The 23,316-nt window shown below is 44.0% G+C and overlaps 1 protein-coding gene and 1 long non-coding RNA gene across 5 annotated transcripts in view; one reads left to right on the top strand and one right to left on the bottom strand.

Moving 5' to 3' along the window:
• The window catches only part of LOC310699221, a 35,490-nt gene extending 27,223 nt beyond the window's left edge, over nt 1–8,267 (bottom strand). The window contains exon 1 of the long non-coding RNA XR_014522010.1: nt 8,131–8,267. This is a non-coding gene — a long non-coding RNA (uncharacterized lncRNA). The remainder of the gene's footprint in view (nt 1–8,130) is intronic.
• Nucleotides 8,225–23,316, top strand: part of MYRF (myelin regulatory factor) — a 93,077-nt gene continuing 77,985 nt past the window's right edge. For all 4 annotated transcript variants that reach the window (XM_083485047.1, XM_083485045.1, XM_083485046.1 and 1 more), the window contains exon 1: nt 8,225–8,341. In XM_083485047.1, the coding sequence (XP_083341173.1) occupies nt 8,296–8,341 (46 nt within the window). In that variant the 5' untranslated portion in view covers nt 8,225–8,295. The remainder of the gene's footprint in view (nt 8,342–23,316) is intronic.

Raw genomic sequence — 23,316 nt, 5'->3', positions numbered from 1 at the left:
TGTTGTTATCATTGACCGTTTCTAATCAGAGCCATAACTCATGCTTTATATTGAGAGACTTATTCTTTACATCTGTTTACTGGTTTATTGTCCAAGCAGAGGAAAGCCCTGTATAAAACTTCAAGGAACTCCTCTGTCTTGAGATGCAAGATCCAGATAACTGCAAAATATGTGTCACGTGGATACCCCTGGTGTGCAAGATTTTTCTTTTACAAGCTGCTGCCACGGGGAGCCCTGAGCAGAATCGAGGTCATGGCACTGGGGCGGAGGGAGCTTTGCCCTTGGTTCCCCATGCTATTATAATCCTGGTCAGAGTTGGTCCCTACAGCTGCTGTTCTCCATCGGAGCACAGCAGCTCTGGGAGCTTTGGCTGAAGACTAATGTTGCACTCCAGGGTCAACCACATTGAAAATGTCACATGTTATTTGGCCCTTAGTGTTTTATGGGGAGGGGCCACCACTCCACCTTGCATGTAGAAGATCCCAAGCTCACTCTCTGCTATATAACAGAGAAACAAAAAAAGCATTTCAGGTAGCAAGGCTGGGGGAGACCATCACCTGACATCCTGCAAAACCAGAGCAGTCAAAAGAACAGACAATTCTTGGTTTAGACTAATAGTCTGATTTAGATTCAAATAAACACAAAAGAGTTCCATGCGCCAGCGGAAGATGGTTGCATGAGTAGAACGGCACTGTTGGATACAACCCTGTAACTCCACTTATCACATTATACAGCTTTGTACAATAAATATGCATAAGAAAGCTTCCGTTCTTATGAATGTATCTGAAGAACTATATCAGAGGTGACACAAAAAGAAGTTTCAGAACTAAAGGAAGACTTAAGAAGTCATGGGGGCAGGATGCAGTACAATCCTAAGACTAACATCCCATTAAGTTCAATGGGGCTTATGCACATATAATTGTACTTTCGACTTAACAGTGCATGCTTTAAAAAGAACAATAAGAGGGGCTTATTCATAAATAACTATTCATAGCACTGCAGCCAAAAAACTTGCAACTTGTAAACTGAGCCCCCTTATGAAACACGATTTGAGAAAGGAGGAAAAATATCTGGGGTTGTTGAATAACTTCTAGCTGTGTCAGTGTGCCAGCAGAAATAATTAAAGCTAGAATGCTAAATATAGAGAAGAGCAAGGCTTGCTGATCAGGGATGAGCATGGTTTCTGCAAAAGGAAGTCTTGCTCCAAGAATGTTTAGAATACTTTTAAAATATCAATAAACATGTGTACAGCCATGATGTTTGGGTGCAAAGACTCAATTTTTTTGGGCAAAGTTCCTTACTTAAATATTCTTTGGGAAACTACAGCCATAGGATGCAGATAGGCTTCTTTTTTCTTTTCTCCTTATGACAGTCTCACATTTTTATGGCCCTGGGTTGCAGTGCGAGTGTCGTTTCCCCTACATTCAAGGGAATTAAAGACTTCGTTTCACGGATTCATAAAGAGAACAGAAACCAGCTGTTACATCCCCCCATTTCTTGATTTGGGGAAACATTTGGATATGGTAGTACTGAATTCGGTTTTGTAAATGGAATAAACCAACAAAAATGTTTTGATTCCTTCCCGGCTGCCTGAAATGTGTCTCTATGAAGGGCATGGGGAGGGAAGAGGAAGGGAAAGGGTAAAGGATAACAATTGTCTTAACAGAAAGAGTTGGGGTGGTGGGGCGGGGAGGGGGGGGTTGGAAAAGGCTGCTGAGCTTTTGCTTTCCAATCCTGAAAGAATAGTCCTATTACTCTCCCCAAACCTCAGCCCCCTCCCATTCTCTCACCCCCTCCCTGGAGAAGAATTGGTCACTGCACAGCTGTGCAAGAGAGAAAAATATATTTATATATATAAGAGAATCTGCCATTCTGAATTGGTTTGTGGGGCTGGACAAAACCTCATTGTGTGCTTTATCTGCCCAGAAGAGAATGGGCCCACAGTCTTTGCCTGGCAGGGCCTCTGCCTTTGGTTAACTGTGGTCAGATAACTGTAACTTCATTTAGATACTGTAATGTGTGTGTGTGTTTGAGGCATTATATTATTGATTGTGAGCACATCTGGAGAAAAACAGAAATATTAATCCTCTCCCGGCCTGTTCAGAAGAAAAAAGGGAGAAAGTTTAGAGGGTTTGCAAACCCAAATTAAAATTAAAGTCTGTAGCAATTTCCCCCCTCTTCCTTCCTTTCTTTTTTTTTTTTTTGAAATATATATCTGATTAGATTTGACTGACAAAGATGCACCATTAGGGAGATGTCTCTGAAAAAAACTTGGACCCAGTGCTAATTGCATTGATTCTAAACCTATTTACTCGGAAGCTACTTGCAGGGAGTTTAATGGGACTTACTTTCTACCATAGCAAGCACGCTTGCATAACATCTATGCAGAAGTGAGTCACCAGATCCAGCAAAGCTTATCTGAAACAGAAGGTAGAACGTTCAGCAATGAACACAATAAGACATTTTGAAATCATTTTTGTTTTCATTGTATTTCCACACATGCTATTTGCATTTAGTAAATTAGAATTAGAATTTCCTCTATGGCAGTTGCATGAGACACACGATAATGTCCTTTCTTTGAGTCATTTCTCTCAACAATGTAAACTTGATTTCAGGTTAGACTTGGATATAGAAGTTTGGGTGCCCTATTGGCTAAGTAAACCCTTTGCCACCATTGAACTGAGTACAGTATGGACTTTTACAGTATTACTCTGTGTTAAATGCATGTCAGTGTAAGGTCGTTTTGCTTCCTATCTCAATATTTGTATTAGTAAAATAAAATTACTTCAGCAAGGCCCTTATACCATATTTTGGCTTGGATTCCAAGCCACCTTACCCTTGGAACACCCTCCTTTCAGATGTCAAAGAGATAAAGAACTATATAACTTTTAGAAGACATCTGAAGGCAGCCCTGTATTGGGAAGTTTATGATGTTTGATGTTTTGTTATGCTTAGATATATTCTGTACGCCATACAGACTGGCTGGGGAAACCCAGCCAGATGGGTGATATATAAATAATAAAATTACTTTTATTACAGTATTATTATTATTATTATTATTATTATTATTATTATTATTATCATCATCATCATCATCATCATCATCATCATCTCATCAACACAGCACCATAGAAGGTGATAATCCCATTCTCCATGTTGAGTTTTGCGGTGTGCACATGCATTTCATGAGAATTTCTCTCCTGCCTACTTGAAGTGGCTTACAATATACGGAAAATATAATAAAACAGACAAGAGCTACAAAGAATGGTTGGAAGTACTTACAAGTTTCTACCCAGGCCTTAGTTATTTTCATTGCTACTCTGCTTCTGAATCTCTGAGTCACAACAGATCTCAGAGGAAACAACTGCGGTTCATAAATGGCTGTCAGAGCAGCCAGTTCTTTGCCTCTCACAGGCCAGGGCTTCTTCATGCAGGCTGTGGCTGCTTCTGTGTCTCTTGCAGCTTCTGGCTCTGGGAGCAGATTCAAGAAGTACTGGATGAGCAAAGATATGTCTTCAAAGACGTGTGCGCATATGACATGCACATGTGCATGTACATAGTGGAGTGTCAGTGTTCAGCCCTGGCCAGACCTTAAACATCAGAGAAGTGGAGCAGGACCCTCCAGCAGATCACCATGCTGCCAATGACTAAAAAGAACCAATGTTTCCAAATATCCCTGCTTGAGAGCTAGAGGTCCATACAGCAGTTGCCTGGGTTACTGGTCAGCACTGTCTCTCTATGTCTCTGTTTCTCCCTGTCTCCAATTTCTCCAAGAGCAGAGGAGTCAGAAAGTCAGGCAGAAGCTTCAGAGCTGTTTCCAAAGTACCTAGTTAGTAGCACATAAGGCTACTTAGATGTCAGGGAAAGAACCCATAGAAGCACCTGCCTAGATGAGGGTCTGCCTGTTAGTCAAGGTGGGGTGAAGACTCCTAAATTCCTATTTTGAGCTGCTTTGTTGCTGAAGCAACAGCTCCTCCCAAAGCTGCAGCTTTATTGAACTGAGGAAACAGACAGGGAAGCTCTTAGCTTCAGCAGAGTTTGTAGAGTATTTTTTTGTCTCCATTTTGCTTGTTTGTTAAGTCACTGGTTTATGTCATTAACTTACATCAACTTGAAAAATCCAAGAAATAGGGAAGGAAAAGAAGTCAGATCTGAAAGAGAGGAAATGTAAACTTTTACAAACTCTTAAAACATCTATAGATTCATATAGTCATCGAGTTCTGACTTGAAATTGTCCAACAATGGCAACAACAAAAAGCCTGCCTCATTCAAAATTAGTTTGTAGTTGTATCTGCAGGTCATTCCAAAGTATGGCTCATGGGCTGCAAGAGTTGGCTCCACACCATGAAAAACTATTTTGCACCTGGTTGATGGACCTCGGGGTTTTGATGTCTGCCTATATACCGTACACCTTCTTGTGGCTTAGATGCCATGGCTGGTTTGAAGAAGAAGAAGTTCAGTAACAGACAGAAGTGAAGAGCGCCTGTCAGTCTTCTCTTCTCCAACCTAAACATACCCAACTCCTTCAACCATTCCTCATAAGGCTTGATTTCCAGATCTTCTTGGTCACCCTCCTCTGCACATGTTCCAGCCTGTCAATATGCTTCTTAAATTGTGGTGCCCAGAACTGGAGATACAATAGCCATCTTCAAATATCTAAAGGGCTGTCACATGGGGAATGGAGCAAGCTCTGGAGGGTAGGACCGGAACCAATGGATTCAAGTTACAAGAACAGAGATTCCTACTAAAATCAGGAAGAGCTTTCTGACAGTAAGAACTATTTAACAGTGCAACAAACTCTCTTGCAAGGTGGTGGACTCTCATTCGCTGGAGATTTTTAAGCAAAGGTTGGATAGCCATCTGTCAGGGATGATTTAGTCTCTTCCAGGGTCTCTGTGATTCTATGTGAAGGTGAGTCAAAACAAGAATCCTGTAAGTTGACCCCCTCGTCCTGAAAAAGAGCTCTCCATTCCGCCCCCCCCCCAAAAAAATCTGGTGGTGAGATGATCACATGAACAAGGGTGAAAACGTTCCCTTCCTTTAAAGTGACAGCCACCAGTGTAAAATATAGTTTATTGACATAAGGGGACGGATTATATTGTTGTGCTGATGTGGAAAAAATCCCTTTCACCTTCAGTGGGCAATGAATCAGATGGGCGGGGAAAGAGGAATGTGGTGTGGGTTTTCTGGAGATACAAACTGTCCTTAAAATTCTGAAGGTCATCAGCCTTCAGACACTAGCCATGTATTAAGATTTGAAGGAGGAACTGAAGGGGGTTGTAGGAGGCAGATCTTTACTTGCATCTATGTAACAGAAAGTGCTCTGAGCTATTATTAGGTACCGCAATTGCTGTACCAAACTGACATCTCATGCTAGTGCAGCAATTCATAGCCAGACTGGACATTGGTTGAGTAACATGCCATTGTTTCTACTTATCAGAGCTGGAGGAAAGTAAAATATGCACGTGTACCTGCCTACAATGTTGCTCAAATTCATTTTAATCTTTAGCTATTTTTTTATTAGCACAGGATCTCACTGATTAGAACCTCTAAAATGTAACTTCTGAAGAAATAATCGGCTGTAACCTGTGGAAGTGAATACAGCCACATGTATGTTTACTTAGAGAAAATCTCACTTTGTTCCATGTAAGAGGGCACAGAAATGCACAACCAGACTTAAAAGGCTGCAATCGTAAACTCACTTAGTGGTGCTCTCTGGATGTTGGAGAGTGCCTCCCTCCAAAGTTCAGGGGTGATGGGAACTGTAGTCCAGGAACATCTGGAGAACACCAATTCGGCTCCCTCTGTACCAGGAAATCAGTCCCATTACCCTTCATAGGTCTTACTTTCAGGTAAATATAATGTGTACATTTACCTGAGAGTAAATGTGCACTGCCTGCAAGACAACTACTCCAATATAATTCATTAAATTCCTAAAATAATATCAAGTTCTAAGGAAGCTTTTATTTGAAATCCTATGCCTGGAGGGTAAATTCTTTCTAGTATTTGGCAGTCACTTCCAAGCACTGTATTACCTTTCTCAGGTCCCCACAAACTATTTTACAAGTGTATGTGGAAACTAAAGGTAACTTATGAATGCTCCAAACCCAGGTTTGGTAAATCATACCCTCTGGGAGGGTGGGTTTCGTGGTGGCTCTCTTTACAAGCTGAGTAGCAAATACAGATATGCCAGTGTGAGTGACCCTAAACTGTAACTCTTCTTTATTGTCTGCCTTCTGCTCACCCTGTTTGATTGGGCTCTGTTGTGTGTGTGTGTTGTGGCCATGTTGATTCTCCAAGGCAGCTTTCAATACCATGAACCATAAGGGTACAAATGCTGGATGTGTGGGCAGGATGCCCCGTAAGACCCTCCCCTCCCCATGCTGTTCATGGACAAAGGTCTCCCTCACTATGACAGCTGTGCAAGATTCAGTTTATATCCTGCCTCTCTCCCAAGGCGGCTTACAACATTTTGAAAACATCATTACAAAATATGAAGTAATAAAAACAAACTAGCTCCCTGAAGTATAAAGATAGTACAAAAAAGAGTGGCAGATAAAATTGATGAACTATGCTGAGATAGCAAAACTGACAGGAAGAATCAGAAACCAGGAAGGTCTTTAATAAAGAATGGGGAAGGTTTATAATTTATTTGAAAAACTATTGCAAACAATTACATACATTGGTAGGATTGACAGAAAACTTGTAGCAAAAATTTGAACTATGGAATGACAAAGGATTTATAAGAATAGAGTTATGAAAGAGATGCCAAGGGGAAAATCATTATATTAAGATCCACAATGGGGGGGGGGGAGTCAAAGGGGATTATATGTTTGTTTATGTGAAATAAAAAATAAAAATAAAAAAACAAACTAGCTAAAAACAGTAGTTAGAATACAATAAAACACATTTAGAAAGAGCATTATGATACCAGTCAGAGAGTGGAACCTCGAGTGCAGGGTGGCTAAATGTGGCCCTCGGGTCCTATCTGGCCCTCGGAATGCTCTCCAGGCCACACCCTGCCCTGGCCCTACTTCACACCCTCTTTGAATGTTTTTGCCTGGATGGAATGTGTCCTTCAATGATGTCTCTTGTTTGAATGGAGGATAGAAAAAGATGTGCAAGATTGTGTGGAAACTATCGCTTACTGTACAAAGTAAAAATTCACATTAGTTGCTCTATGCACTCTTGCTTCTAGCCCTCCCTGCCCACCACTGACACACATATGCCCCCCGAAATGAATGCAGTCCTTGCGCCGGCAAAGGTTTCCCTCCCCAGGATTAAATGATAATTACATGCATACATTTTTGACTCAGAGCTACACCATATATTCAAAGCACATCCTGACACACATTAAGAGCATATGACTCCCCCCCCCCCCATCCTGGGAACTGTAGTTTGTTAAGGGTACTGGGTGCGAAGGAAACTACCGTTCCCATAACTCTTTGGGGGAAGTCATGTGCATTGAATGCACTTTAAATGTCTGAACTGAATGTTCCCTCTCTCAGATACCCACGTGTGTTCATTACACAAAAATGTGGCAATCTAGACCTGCCGCTTTCGGGTCCGGGCCACTTTTGCCTATTCCTCTGAGCGGCGCCCCCGGCCTAATCGTACCCTGGGCGGGAGGGGGGGTGGCGCCGCGGGGCAAGGCTTTAAGGCGCTCCCATTTTGGAACTGGAAAGGCGTAGTATAAATCCTTCGAGGAATAAAGAAGCCAATAAACAAACCTTCGGCCCGGGGGGGGGGGAGGAAACCCCATGCCCGCCGAAACCCTGCGGAGGCCCTCGCTGCTCGGCGCGCCCTCTAGCTTGGCCCCAGGCAACGCCAGCTCCGGCCGGCGGAGTTGCAGGAGCCCTGGAGGCGGCCGCGAGAGGAGCGGGAGGCGGAGGCGGCGGCGGCGGGGAGAAGGGGCGGAGGGCGTGAGGGGAGAGGCCGGGGCGTCCGCACAGAGCCAGAGCGCAGCAGCGGCAACAGCAGCAGCAGCCCGCCGAAGTTGAGTGCCAAGCGGCGTGGAGAGGCCGGTGCGCGGCGGCCGCCGGGGAAAGCTACTGGGGGCGCGTCTTCCCGGGGGAAGCGCGCCGGCTCCCGAGCAGGAGGAAAGGGAGCAAGAGAGAGGGGCAGACTCACCTCAGCGCCAGCGGGTCAAGCGGGGCCACAGCCCGGGCAGCGCGGCCGACAGCAGGGTCACTTGCGGGGCGCGCGCTCCGTTCCACTGCTCGGGGCGCCCTGGCCGGGGGGATGCCCCCCTGCGGGCTCGGAGACTAGCCCGGCCGCTTGGTGCATGGCACAGCTATGGAGGTGGTGGACGAGAAGGAGGCTCTGCGGCGCTTCTTCGAAGGTAGGTGAGCGCCAAGGCGGCGCACGCGGCGCGACGGGACGCCGAGCTCGACGCCCGCGCCGTTCCTCGTTCCCCCTCGAGCGGCGTTGTTTATTCGGAGGTCCGCCTCGAGAGCTTCCCCGACGGCGCCGCGTGCCCGCCGGTGGCCCCCCTCAGCGCGACGCGCGTCGGGCGGCAAAGTTTTGTGAGCGAAAGGGTGCGGGGACTTCTCTGAACTGCAGGAAGTTTTGACGAAGGGGCTGTTGTTTTTAAAAGGGTTTCAAAAGTTGTGACGCCGCAAACGTCCCTCCAAAGACCGAGGGCTTCCCGGCGTGGCTCTCCGAATGAGGGATCCGGGTACCGATTCTGCACCCAGGCCAAAGAGTTGTTGCCCTAAAGTTATTTTCTCTTTCTCAAAACACACGTATAAAGTTCACTTTTCTCTCTCACTCAGAAAGGTACTTTCCAGACTTAATCAAAAATGAGAGTAAGAATCTTGTGGTGGTCATTGACAGTAATAAAGAGATAGATGGATGGAGTAAGAAGAATCCATGAAGGAAACTATATCTCATGTTGCAAGTACCTTTTAGAGCTGATCTTGTAAATGCTCCTGTTTGCAGGTGTGTAGGTGTCCCGGGAGCCTTACAGAAATGGGTTGAGGACTAGGTGAATTGGACACATATTGAAGCTTTCACAAAAGCAGTTTACAAAAGGGGGGGAGATCGTTGCCAAATTGTGTGATAAATTCCAGAGCGGCACATGTGTCATAAGCAATTGTGTGAATTGTCTTCAGTCGTTGCCTCTCAGACAAAGAGGTCTTCCAGACATAAGCCAATGAGATGCCCAACTTCTTCTAGTTCAAGGCCTTGTTCATTGCTCTGCCTTCATTACCTTTCCCCAAGGGCGTAGCCATGTTAGTTTCTTGTAGCAAAAGCAATCCAAGAGTCATATTGTACCTTATTATTCACCGTCCCACCATGTATTCGTAACATCCCGTATTGTGTCTTTGTCATGAATTTTAATTGTTAGCAGCTGTTTGGAGTACCAGTCTTAGCAGAAGAGTAGTTTATAAAAATAAATGTCAGCCACCAGTACAAAGCAGGGTACTGGTGCCTTTTCCTGTAGCACACAGCCAACTGCCACAGGTGAAATATCAGCATGAACCTATTCTCCATTGTGTACATGGGAGTACATGCATCAGACATATTTGTCTCCACTTTTTATTTGTCTACACTTGAAAGGTATATTCCTAATATATATATTTTAAAGATATGTGAGGGCCAAACTGCATGTTACATGAGAGGGGGTCATGTGTTTAGATCGTCTGGGTTTCCCCCCATTTTTATAATGCACCTGGGAATTTCTAAATTGATTGGATTTGTGATCTCTGATTAGAAAATGGGATGTTTGACCCTTTCCTTGTTATGGTTTCCCAAAATAAGTGCCACCCAACCCCCCCTCCTTCCCTGAAGCTGCTATTAGTCCCCACAGGAGAAAAGTGTGTTATCGTTGTTGCTGCTCTGAAAAGCCAACAGCAGCCTGGAGAGTGGTGCCTTTCATTAACCATTTAGTAAAATGTCTTGAAGTCTTGAACTTGAGCATTGGTTTTTTAGAAGGGAGCATAATGCCTGTTGCCTTTGGGAATCCTTTCCCAGTTTTTCTCTCTCCTCTTTGTGTATCCCCAACATCACTTCCCTTATTTCTACATTTGTGTTCTCTGTTTCCTATTTTCAGTCCTGTATCCTTCTCTTTTCTATAGTTCCCCCATTCCTGTGATTTTTCTTGCTTTTTTTCCTCTATAACCTTTCCATACACCTTTTTATTTGTGGTTCCAGAGTAACTGGCGAAACTGCCTTATTTTTTACTAATGATGTTCCCTTTGCACATCCCCAGATGTGCTGAAATTCTGCACTTCAGATCTAACCACCTTTACCTATTGCACATAGGGATATTATCCTACACAATTAATTATTAAGACATGCCCAGTACACTTCTGTTGTTGACAGGCTGAATGGCAGTATAATCTTCCACGGACTTAAGGGTCAGTTTAATACATTGATCAAGCCTGGGATTTGACATCACTTTGCACTCTTCCTTGCTTCCGAGAGTTAAGCACACTAATGATGTTGCCAACGTCCTCACATGCTGTGATGTGGCAGATTAACCTGAATGGAGGTTTATGTAGAAGTGGTAGAGTACAGTAACAAAGCTGTCTGTGGAAGGATGTAGAGCAGACCTTACGGGTCCACAAACCAAACCCTAAAAATGTGCTTAAGTCATAGCTGCCCTTCATCAGATGACCTGTGTGTAATTGTGAACTGACGTAGCCTAGTGGCTAGGAGTGCAATCTAATAAAGCCCCTAGTTCACTGGGTGGCCTTAGCCATGCCTTTTATTTTCTCATCCACAGCCTCCTGTCTTCACATAGGGATGATAATACTGGCTTGCTGTACAGGTCTCTTGTAAACATTGCTTAAGATAAAGTGTTGTGTGACTTTCTCTCGACCCTTGCAGTTTGGTGCAGTATATAAATACAATTATATAAAAAAGATTCAGCCTCAAATGAAAAAGAAATTTCACGTTTATGAACATTTTTTGCAACAATTCTTATTTTGAGTCCCCTCCTTAAGCTTGTGTGGTTTGGAAGGACTCGAGGCTGAAACAAAACCCCATCAGTGCAAGATGGCTTAATACCAGTAATTAAAAATGAACGTAGTCTGTATCCTCTTCCATCTTCTGTTTCCCACCATGAAGCCTCCTTTTGCCTGAAATGCTTTAACATGTGAGTAGTGAAGAGTTGTCGAATTGATCTTTATTAAATGACAGACTGACATGCAACAGACTAACAAGGCTAACCCTCTGGAATTTATTAAAAGGGACTGTTTTTATGTCCACTTAGCTAGATCGGCAGTATGTAGCTGTGTTTTTAGTTTGTCTAATGCTTAGGCACACTTCATAGTATCGGCTCTTCCTGACTTGTTTTTGTGCCTATTCAGCCTAGCAGTAATAGTACCTAATTTTGAAAGGGGCTACAACAGGGGTCAGCAACCTTTTTCAGCCATGGGCCAGTCCACCACCCCTCAGATCATGAGGTGGGCTGGACTATATTTTTTTTGGGGGGGGGGGAATGAATGAATTCCTATGCCCCACAAATAACCCAGAGATGCATTTTAAATGAAAGGACACACTGTTTAAATATAAACACACTGATTAATAAATAAATAAACACTGATTGAATAAATAAAAACACACTGATTCCCGGACTGTCCACGGGCCAGATTGAGAAGGCGATTAGGCCACATCCGGCCCACGGGCCTTAGGTTGCCTACCCCTGGGCTACAGCTTTGTGCCAGGGTGACATTTGGCAGATATTGCTTGCCCAACAAAGAAAACGGGTGGGGTGTGTGGAAATCCTTAAAGTAGTATTTTGATGGAGAACTTTATCAGGTGAAGCTTTTTGCCTGAAATGCAAATGTTTCTAAACATTCAGACTCAAATTTTGGCAGCCTTGCCTCAGCCGAACTGTCTTACAGTGCAATCCTCTACCTGCCTGCTCTGAAGTAAGTCTCATTGAGTTCCATAGGACTTACTCCCAGGTGACTGTGTATAGGATTGGAGACTTCAGGTTTTGATTAGTTCCTTTTATCCACTTGCTTTCAGAGACTGTGACTGTCAGTTACATCTTCCTGATTCTACTTTCTAGGGAAATGAAATTTGACAAAAGCTACTCTACTATATTTCTCCCCCAGTCTTGCTGATGATTGAGCTTTTGACAAGTAGGACACTTTTTAGTCCCTGCAAGTTGTGTAATTTCCCTTTTTGAGTGTGTAAATTTCATAAAGGTTTGGAGGATGGTTTCTTTATTTCCTATGTATTGTATTTACATTTGATTTGAACAGAGTCTGTAGCTATACGATAGGTGAAGATGTGAAGGAAATGCTTACCAAAAAAGGAACATTATGTAGTCTAGGTAGGGAGCTCCTGATATGGATTGTTTGCCTTCTATACCTGCGTGTCTTGCTCTAATCTTCTCAGGTGGTTGATTTTCCAAAATCTTGATATCTTGAGTTAGTTCAGGATCCCTAAGAAATGGTATTGAGAGTTCTATAACATGCATTCAGACAAATGTATACTCCTTGTAGCTTGCGAGTTTGCTCACAAATGATGTTTGAATTGGGTTTTGCTTTTCCCTTATCTGTATTGTGAATATAAAGATTACATTGGCTAGAATGTACACTTGATTTAGAAATGGCTTCTCTTGCGTTTGACCTCACATGAACAACATCCACAAAAAGCTTTTTTGGTATGATTTCTGAATCCATTTTGAGTTGATCTGCAAGATAAAGTGTTGTTAATGATATATATTTGATGTCTAAAATGCAACTTTAAAATATCTCTAAAAGATGGGGAGCTTATATTGATTTGATTTAAGAATAGCACCGTGAGGTCAGACAAAAAAATGGTCATTCTATGTCAGCCCAGCAGTTAATTCCCTGCCTCTCCTACTAATGTTAGCCAAGTCGAGATAGTTAAGATAGTTAAGAAAGATTTAACAGGTATAGCAAGCATGCTCATTATCAGCTCTTTGGGCTTACATCTTCCCCTTGCCCATCACAGAAAGATTGTAATCAGCCTTGGGGGTTTCACACACTCGCTTTCACTCTCTCATGCACTTCCTCAATGTGGGTAGAGGTAAACACTCAAACTGGAAGATTTTATGGCAGGGGAAGCTAATATGGTGTCCTTCAGATGTTGACAAATGCCGGGTCCCTTGGCCTGAAAGCGAGATAAGTCCTGCAACCCCATAGTTGTTGGACTTAACCATCCAGGGTGGGGATGGACTCACAACTCCATCAATGCCAGTCAACGTGGTCCATGGTCAGGGACAATGGAATTTGTAGTCTGGAGGCCATTCCCCCCCCCCCTTTTCCTACTAAATCAGGCTTCTTGGATACTCACTGGAGATCTGACCATTTCAATGAATATTAAGTGGGTACATGTCTAATAGCACAATTCCCACCCTGTGCTTGAAATCTGGAATTGAGTTACTGGTACAAACCATTTTTTCAAAGTGCTGAGACTTGGGAGTAGGGGGGGGGATGGGACAGATCACTTAAACAAACATGGAGGTTGATCATCTTTACATTAGCAAGCAAGGCAAACAAAGGTAAGTTTATATGACTGTTTTCTCAATAATTTAAATAAGTTCAGCCCAGAGAGAGCTCTGTCTTCCTCCTCCTCCTCCATGAGACTGCATACTGACAATGCAGGAGAGCCCAACCCTCTCTGACCACCCCAGCTATTCAACTTCTGTGGAGTTCAGCTTTTAAACACCAGCAGCAAATGGAGGCCTTTGCGTTCTTGCAAGTAAGGCTCCCCTCCGAGATCGTGAATTGCTTGGAAGGTAGCATATATATATTTAAAAAATCAATTTATACAAAATTTATTTATTTATCTTTTAAAAATTAAAAATATATTTTGAAAACAGAGGTAGCCAATGAGGCGACCTCCAGATGTTGTGGTTTGCAAACCCTGTCCCCACTGGCCATAGGCCACTCCATGTGAGGCTGCTGGAGTCCAACAACATCCTGAGGGCACCGTGTTGACTACCCCTGGCCTTAAGGACATAAGAGACCTGCTGGATCAGACCAATGGCACATCTAATTCAGCAAACCCTGTCCAACAGCAGCCAATCAGAAATGTCCAGGAAAAACCCACATGCATCCTGTGAAGGCTGTTGCCTTCCCAATTGTTTGTCCTCTAGGAATTGTTACTAAGTGATATACCACCTCAGAACATAGAGGCCCCATTTAACCACTGTGGCTGATAGCCATTGATTTGGAAGATCCCTTCACTTCCTTAACACATAAAACACAACATTAATGCATTAATCAAAAATAAAGCAGCATAAAAATGAGACGAGGCAGGTAAAAAACAACACTTAAAAACACAGCAAGTACAAGGTGTAGGAGGGGGGAAAAAAGTAATTCCAGACTCAGAAAGGTATTAGTTTCAGCACAAGGTGAGCTTCCCTAGAGAGGTGTTTCAAAATTGTGATTCTCTAATTGAAAATACTGTCTTATATGCCCCTGCTTATCTAAACTCTTCATGTTCCCTCATGCTTGGAGTAGTTTCTTACCGCATAAGCTTGCCTGGCTAGTAGGCAGTCCTTGGGGTAGTCTGTTTCCGAGTAGTTAAGGGAGTTAAAAATTAAGATCAGCACCAGGGACTTGGGTTTGAAAATGGGCAGTGAGTCAGTGTGTTTGTTTTAAAACTGGAAAAATGTGTTCCATACTACTTATATCAGTTAGCAATTAACTCTGTAGTTTTTGAACTGTCTCCAAGGGCAGTCCCATGTACAGTGCATTGTGGTAATCCAGCTGAGATGTTACCTGAATGTGAAGATTTGCTCAATCTATCTTTATCCAGGAGAGAGCATAGCTGGCATGCCAATTATAACTTCATGCCATCAAGGCTCCTTGGTTCTATAAGGGTAAGACCAAATCTATAACACTTTGACTATGAACCTGGTCCTTAAGGATGAGAGGAATAAAATCTTATCCAGTTTTGGTCAGCCATCACCTACTGGCACAGATAGAAAGAAGACTTACCAACAACATCTCTTTATTGGGCTTCAGTTTATTGGTCCTTTTTCTAGTCTGTTACTGATTCCAGACATCAGTTTAACACTGTTGTTTTATTCTCTATGAACATAACTACGTACCAAATTAATCTAAGCTTGTTGCTGTTGCTACATTCTGTGACAATTTCATAAATGAACTGTGCGTAGTGTGAAATACTGACAATTAGATATAAGATATGTGATTTTATGCTGCAAATAGTGTTTTAAGGCACATTCTGAAATCAGTAATGTCCACTCCCATGAGAGAATTTCCCTGCTGGATGGAGCACCTCCTGATGCCTTTCTGAGAATTGGGGTTGTTTGTTTGTTTGTTTAGACAGGGGCAGTGTTCAAAATTCTTATTTATTGTAAGCGTCAAGGTTTTGGAGATTCTAGCATTACAACGGAGAGCTTCCTCTCTAATCAGGATGTGGTTTGAAGGCACCTGAGGCTGAAGCTAAGAAGGTCTAGGTCTGGTCAGTGTCTGGATGGATAACTGGTCTGGTGACCACATTTGCACTGTCTTGGGCTTCATGATAGAAAGAAGGTGGTATATAATATAAGAAAATAAGACTATTACGGACTCATGAATGGTCTGCTCTTTTGTGAGTAGGGTTATAGATTTGGGCATCACTACATACACAGGGATGTGGGTGGTGCTGTGGTCTAAACCACAGAGCCTAGGGCTTGCCGATCGGAAGGTCGGCAGTTCGAATACCCGCGACAGGGTGAGCTGCCATTGCTCGGTCCCAGCTCCTGCCAACCTAGCAGTTTGAAAGCACGTCAGAGTGCAAGTAGGTAAATAGGTACCGCTCCGGCGGGAAGGTAAATAGCGTTTCCGTGCACTGCTTTGGTTCGCCAGAAGCGGCTTAGTCATGCTGGCGACATGACCCGGAAAGTTGTCTGCGGACAAACGCCGGCTCCCTCGGCCTATAGGGCAAGATGAGCATGCAACCCCCGAGTCGTCCTCAACTGGACCTAATGTTCAGGGGTACCTTTACCTTTACTTCTGGTTGCAGAGCAGTACAACCCACATACTGTGTGGCGAGGAAATAGTTATTTCAAACTGGCTGTGTTTTAGTATTTTTGCTTGTGATGGTCTTTTCTAAATTCTTTTTATTGTTTTAGAGAACCACCTCAGAAATAATTAAAGGTATTTAATTGGCTCCCTAGAAATGGAATTTTCACCACGTCTAACCCTGCAGTAAGCAGTTCAATTCATTCTATGCCATTTCAGAATTAAGCTTCTTTCCAATATCTATATGTATATTAGCACAGGTGGAATCTATGTATCTTAGAAGGCTGATGGTCCTGTGGGCAGGGAAGGATTGAGTGTAAGGAGGAAAGATAGAGGGATATAGGTGTCTAGTAGCTCACTGAAGAAGGCTTTGGAAGGATCTCTGAATTACAGCTGGGAAAAGCTCTGATTCTTACCTGCTTGTGTGGGTTGCTTGGGTGACTTGCTATTGGGATAGATATTTTTTACCTTTAGACTGGGGCTGAGGGTGTGACCTCTAGTTCTGTGAATGTTCATCTCTTTAGATCAATAATCTCCAGTCTTTTCCAGCCCAGGACTCTCCTTTAAATCCATCCTGCAACATGAAGCCAACTGTTAAAGTCTGTTTCTCCTCCTGGTCTTCTTCAGGGGTATCCGATTCTAAGGAAGATGGTGTTCCTGTATCTTTAACTGGAATTCCTTCAATAAGGAATTTTGGAAAATGGAGCCTGTGATGCAGGGGTATACAAAAATGTACCTGCTGAAATATCCTCTCTTAAACAGCATTTAAAAGTGCAATTGTTGTCGTCATCTGCCTGTTTCAATAGACAATGGTGTGTGCCCCTGAAAGTGAAGTCAAACTGCTGTGTTAGCAGCACTGAAGTAACCTCCCCAAGGCACAAGCCTGGGCAGTGTGTATGGGGGTCCTGGACTGCCTAGGCGACAAGACCTGCCCCCCCCCCAGCCTCGCTGATGTGGTCCAAAGGAAAGCAGAGCAATATTTTTGGTTCCAGCTTGGCTGCAGGAGTTGCAGAAAGGAAGCCATCCAACCGCCTTAGGAACTCCACTCTGGATTTGTGTAGGAGTTACTCCTTAGCCTTTTCTTTTCCTGAAGATATCCTGCAAGGCAGCGTAGATTTAGGACCAGAGTTTTCCTTCTCCTAGATGGCCTACCTTCCCAGGTTGATGAGCCCCATCTGCCCCTCACTTCCCTCTACAGCACATGCAGAAACTGCCTTCTTGACCATTGGACCTTCTATTGGTTTCATCCTCTCAATCCGCTGCAGCCTGTCTTTGCATGTAGGGACCCTAAAGAAAATAGTGGTGGAGGGTCTGGTGCATGACACAACACCAATACCCCAGATCAGGGATGAGTAACCTGTTATTGGATTCCAGCTCCCATCATGCTGGGCTGGGGCTGATGAGAGTTGAAGTCAAGCAATATTTGGAGGGCCACAAGCCCTGCATCCCTTCTCTAGATAGTGTTGATACACAACGTGGCCCAGCACAGAATCCTTCATTGTCTTGTTCACTCATTGCCAGAGAATAAGGGCTTGCTGTTCCAAGTACAAATAGCAAGAGGCAAGAAAAAGATGAACGTGAGAGTAATTTCAGTGTTGGGGCAAAATGGAAGCGAACAAATTACCAGAGGAGTAGAGTTAAATGTATTGATGTCACACCGACATACATGGAATGGCTTCCCCACATTCTTCTGTTTTCTAGATAGCGGAGCGAGTATAGATCAAGATATTTCTGAGATCTAGTATCTGTTTTGTTCTGTATGGTGGAATTGCATTGAGAGGGAGACTGAAAACAGTGTTGGCCATAGCATCTTAACTCAGTATTCTGGTTTCGGAATAGCTAAACTTTGGGGAGTATTTACTGGCATATTGCCTAAGTTTAGATGAGGTCGGTGGGGGGAGTCATAAGAGAAGGAATGTGTGCAGAGGTTAAAAGTGGTGGGTTTGAGGCTTTTTCACAAGGAAGGTAAAGCACTTAATTTCGGTCTGTCCGTGCTGTTCAGGGAGTGTTTACATAGAGCGTTTGTATTTTATATCAAAGAGAAGGTGGAGAGTATTTGGGGGTGGCGGGGAGGGAGAGAGAGAGAGAGAGAGAGAGAGAGAGAGAGAGAGAGAGAGAGAGAAGCACTGCCTGACCCTTGGCTGGCATTCTCTGAAAACCCTACCTTCCTCTCTGCCTAACACTCACGTAAAGGAAACAGTTACAGCAGAGCTTAGCTATTCGGGATCCCTCTCGCTCTCTTGGCTAATTTATGAGATAAGAGGTTGTTAAAGAATGTGTATCAGGAAAGATGTGCAGAGCAGCTTAAAAAGAAGAACAAACAGTGTATGGGGGGATGGAGTTGGATGAGTAGCTTGGCAACTCTCTGAAAGCTTTAATAGGGTAGGGAGAGAGGGGCGCTGGAGACGAGGTAGAATAAGAAATTCCAAAGTTTGTAAAACTAAAGTGTTTCTGCAGCGCTGTTGCAGTCAGGAGTCAAATGTACTGGCTAAATACAAAGGAGTCATGTCTCTGTTCAGCTGGTGGAAATGAAAGCCAGTTCCTTCAGTCAATGGCATGGGAAAAATAGTGCTTTATAGCAGTCAAGAATCTTGGCACTTCAAAGCCATTTGCCAAGTGTAAAAGTCGCTAAAGCACCTGAGTTCATGCACACCGTCATTCCTGCTCAGGTAGTTTCCTGTAACTTTGCTGTTGACATTGCTAGTTTCTTCTCTGTGGGGCCTGGAAGTGTCTGAGAAGGGCGTATGTTACAACAGGAGTATGTTATCGGTGTGTGAAGGAGTGTTTGTATTGGTGAATGTTTTAAGGCAGAGTGTGAGTTTATTTGCAGAGTCATTTGGGTACTTTAAGGATAGTTATATTGTGATCTTTTTACCGTAGGGATTTTGTCTGGCGATCTTAACTTCCACACTGCTCTGAGTCCTAAACTCAGAACTGCAGTCCTAAACCTGTTTGCATACATTGCAGTGAGGTCAATAGATTTGGAAGTATGTGCTTTTAAAGCAGAGGTAGCTGGCTCCCAGGTTGGGGGCCTGACCTGGTTTCACAAACGAATTATTTTGCTCCCACAAGACCCAACCTGTTTTGGCAGTGGCAACAAAAAGAGAAAATAAGTTAAAGTAGACATGGAGCTGGGATGGGAAAAGCCCTGCACCATGATGGAATGCAAATAGCCCTGTCCCTGGTCATTGGCCTGATCATTTGAGCAGAGAGTGAGTGATAATCCCCCCTCCCCTAATCTGCTTGGATCAGCTGAGGAGGGGGGCTGTTTGGCTGTAGGGTAGCCACACCAACTTTTCTTGATGCTCCCTGTTGACATGCAGTCTCTGAAGGCTTGGCCCTTGACCTGCAGCCCTTCAACAAGCCATCCCTGTTTTAAAAGAGCCACTGGTCTTCTGCTGCATCACAGAAACCACAGGGACCAGCCCAACTTCCCACAGAGCAAGACAAATGCTTCCTGAATCTCATTTTTCCATCCAGATCAAATGTGGTGTTGGAACAGATACTACAGAAAGCTCCAGTGCTGGAAGCCTGTTTGCCCACATGGTGCACTGTTGTCATTGCCCGTGACCACAGCTGACTTGGAGTCATAAAGCCAGCGTGATCCTGACAACTCTGAAGTACCCTTTGTTAGCAGCAAAGGACTAAGTTATGCCCTCCTGAAACCAGGATGTTAAGAGATCACACCACACATACCCCATGATCACCACTAATTGTGTTTTGAGGGTGGGCTGTTGTGAATCTACACAGCAGCATCACTTTGATGAATCTCCCTGGCAGCATCACTTTGATGAATCAAATGTACAGCCTTTCATATCCGCAAGCATGTGAAAACCTTGGCAGGACATGCTGCTCAAAGATGGCACAGAGCAGCCAATTCTTGTTTAGTATATGGCAGGTTTCTTTTTGGCCCGGTTCCTCCCCCAGTCTTTATCAAGACTAGTTAATTCTTCACTTACCCAGGAGGAATGTTTCCTTTAGGAACAGAGAGTTTAACAACTTCATTCTGTAGTGCACTGATGACGGCAAATCCCTCCTCCTTTTGACCCCTGGAATTTAGCCATTGTTTTTTCTTGGGCTTGTGACTTGTTTGCCACACATGAGGTTTTCTTGGTGTGGTCCTGAGACTGCAACCCAAGGCAGGATACTGACTGGGCTTCCTGGTGTCGTGCTCTTCCCTTTGTACGGAGAAGTGAGCATCTAAATGGATCCAAAACCCATCACTGACCACAGCAGAAGTGCCCTAGATATCTGGAAGGGAGGAGAGGCAGTGAGTGTTGCATGGGATTCTGCTTAACTTCATTGGCTTACCCCCAAGAAAGCTTGCAATGCTACAGAATCTCATTTGGGTTTTAGGCCTCTGCCTTTACCTGTGGCGAGGCTGAGGATGGCCTCCTGTTTCCAGGACTGGCTGGTGCTGTGTCAGGAAATTAAGAGGCTTTCTCCAAAGTACTTTGCTTAGTGGAGGAAGTCTGTGACAGAAGGGTCCCGGGGAAGCTGGTACAGTACAAACACATGACTGGCCCCTCTCGCTAATCCCCTCACAAACCCAAATCCCAGTGTGTGCCTAATCGGAGTGAGATGCTGCGGAGAGGTGGCAGCCTCCATGCCTGACAGCTGCCTCCTCACCACCCCCCTTCCCCGCCTCTCAGAAAAGGAATAGAAAACCCTGCAGGCAGCAGCGGTGGGATGCAGATCAGACAAGCAAAGCATCATAGCGTGATGTTACAGTGGGGGTATCAGAGACGCGGTTGAAGTGTGACACCTTGAGTGCTGCCACGCTCAGGATGCGTTGGATCAGAACAGGTAAATGCATGTAGCAATGTAGACCCATTTGTCCTTCCTTCCTTCCTTCCTTCCTTCCCTCCTTCCTTCCCCTTTACTGTCTTTCTCAGGACACCAGCTGAAGTGGATCACTGGGATGTAGTGAAAGTTGTGGCAGCTTTTGTGTGTGAACTGGGCAGGGTTGGTGAAGAAAAGCAATGGGCATTCTTTCATGGAGGATCTACATGTCAACTCAGGATGAGTGTGATGAAGGATGGTGCAATCTCATCGGACTGTAGTAGTTTTGGAAGAAATGCCTAAAGGAGCCTCTGGCTTAGGGGAAAGTGAAATGCAGTCCATTAGGATATACGGTACTTTATGGAACTTAGCAACCCAGAGGTTGGGAGACGGTGTGAGGGGAAAGGACCTTTTATCTAAGCAATGTGCGGTGATGGCAGGGACTGATGTGGCTTTAATAATTATAGAACATAAAGCCATTATTCTCTCTTTATATGTAAAGGGAACCCTTTCTGCATCAGTTTGTCTGCCAAGTAACTCCCACATGTTGCCAAAGATTCTGGGGAGAGTTCCAGGTCACACACGGAATTCAGGTGGGATGCTGTCCAGGTCTGCTGAGCCTCAGTGTTGCATCACATGCAGGGGTGCAGAACACACCCCTAGATTTTAAGCAAAGATTGATAAAAACTTGGAGGGAAGATGACTTGCAAGTACCAGCAGTTTGTTTCGTTATATGTATAATCCACCTTTCCATTCTGTGCCATTCTGTTTCTAAGCCAATTCAGAATGCTGGCTTTGACATTTTACAACCTTTAGCTTGGAGATAATTTCTGGTGAAATTTAACCATGCCGTTCATGGCAACTGCCCTTCTCTCCCTGCCCTCCTCTTCTAGTAATTCTTGGTGAAAATTTCTGGAATTGCATGGAGAACAACTCTCAGGGTTGTGGGTTTGAGCCCCACATTGGGCACTTGCATTTTTAAACGGCCATGTTGTATTTTGTCTTTTAGTCTCAGTGCCTCATCTGTAAAATGGAAACAATTTTAGTTTGCTTCACAGAGCTCTTGTAAGCACAGATAAGCTGAGGAAGTAATGTCATCCACCTTTCAGTCTTCAGATGAATTACTTGCTAGAATTCTAAAATAATTAAATAAAAGCTGTTAGTTTTGAAGCCTGAATCCAACCCATGATTTTTTGGGGGTAGCAAGAGCTGTAATCATCTGCTTAAGGTGATAAGTTTGTTCATTAGTGGGGTTTTTTAAAGTAATCGTGCTCTGTTAAATGGACCATTTCAGTGCAGGTTTTTATTTCTGTAAGTGGTGCCAGGTGTGCATTCAGTTCATATCCTCTTCATGTGGGCTCCCATTGCCTCTGGCCTGAGCTGGTGACTTGTTTGCCCATCAGTCAAGCCAAGTGGGAGTGTGTGCCTAAGATGGACTGGCTAAACAATCCATTTGGAGTGCCCTCTAAGTCTTGAAAACTCAAAAACCACAGAGATTTTGTTGAGATCACCGTAGAACTGTATGATAACAAATGACTTGATTCAACAGACCCTTGGTTGGATTACAAACCCTGTGAGGACTGAGGGATTTGGGGCTGTATTCTTAGTGTGTGTGTGTGTGTGTGTGTGTGTGTGTGTAAAGCCAACAAGTTTATATACTCCTGTAGATTCTTCCGAAGTACGTGCCTTACTTCTGATTTGTTCTCAGAAATGTTGCTCTGTGAAGTTATGTTGGGATTTTTCAAAGGTCGCTGCTTGCCCTTCTATAGACAGAGCAGTATCATTATCTACAGCAAGCAGTGAGACTCTGTGAAGTAACCTGCTCTGGTAATACTCACATGAGTATGGAATATAAAGTAAGGATCTATGAGCTCTGCTTAAAAAAAAATATACATAAGTCACCATGCATTGGGAATTTCTTTATACTGAGCCAGACCAGTGGTTTTATTTATTTAATTGGTAATTTACTAAATTTGTCAGTCGCTTTATCTTGCCCAGGGCACCCCAAAGCAACTTATAACCAGCTAAACAGACAATAAACCCCACATAGATACATTAAAACCCAGAGGAAAGAGAAATATTGTAAAAACATCCCACTCACTTTCTAAAAGGCCACAGATAGATAAAGGACAGAGGTCTGGTTACAGAGGAAGGTTTTTGCCTGGCACCTAAGGATATATAATGATGGCACCAGGTGAGCCTAACTGGGGGTGGGGATTCCACAAACGGGGAGCCACTAGAGAAAAGGCCCGTTCTTGTGTTGCCGCCCTCCAGACCTCTTAAGGGGGAGGCACATGAAGAAGGGCCTCAGATGATGATTGCAGGGTCCATGTCAGTTCATACAGGGGAGAGGTGGGCCCTGGCGTATTGCGGTCCTGAGGCGTTTAAGGTTTTGTAGATCAAAACCAGCACGGAAACTAATTAGCAATCAGTGCACTTGGGCCAGGATAGGCAATATATGCTCAAACTATCTTGCCCCTGTGAGCAACATGGCAGCTGAATTCTGCAGCAGCTGAAGTTTACGAAGAGTCTTCAGAAGCAGCTCCATGTATAACACGCTGCTTCATCTAGCTCA

Source organism: Podarcis liolepis (genome assembly GCF_965112155.1).
Source record: "Podarcis liolepis genome assembly, chromosome: 1".
Classification (NCBI taxonomy): domain Eukaryota; kingdom Metazoa; phylum Chordata; class Lepidosauria; order Squamata; family Lacertidae; genus Podarcis; species Podarcis liolepis.
Note: the sequence above shows the minus strand (reverse complement) of the source record. Positions and strands in the feature narration are given on the sequence as shown.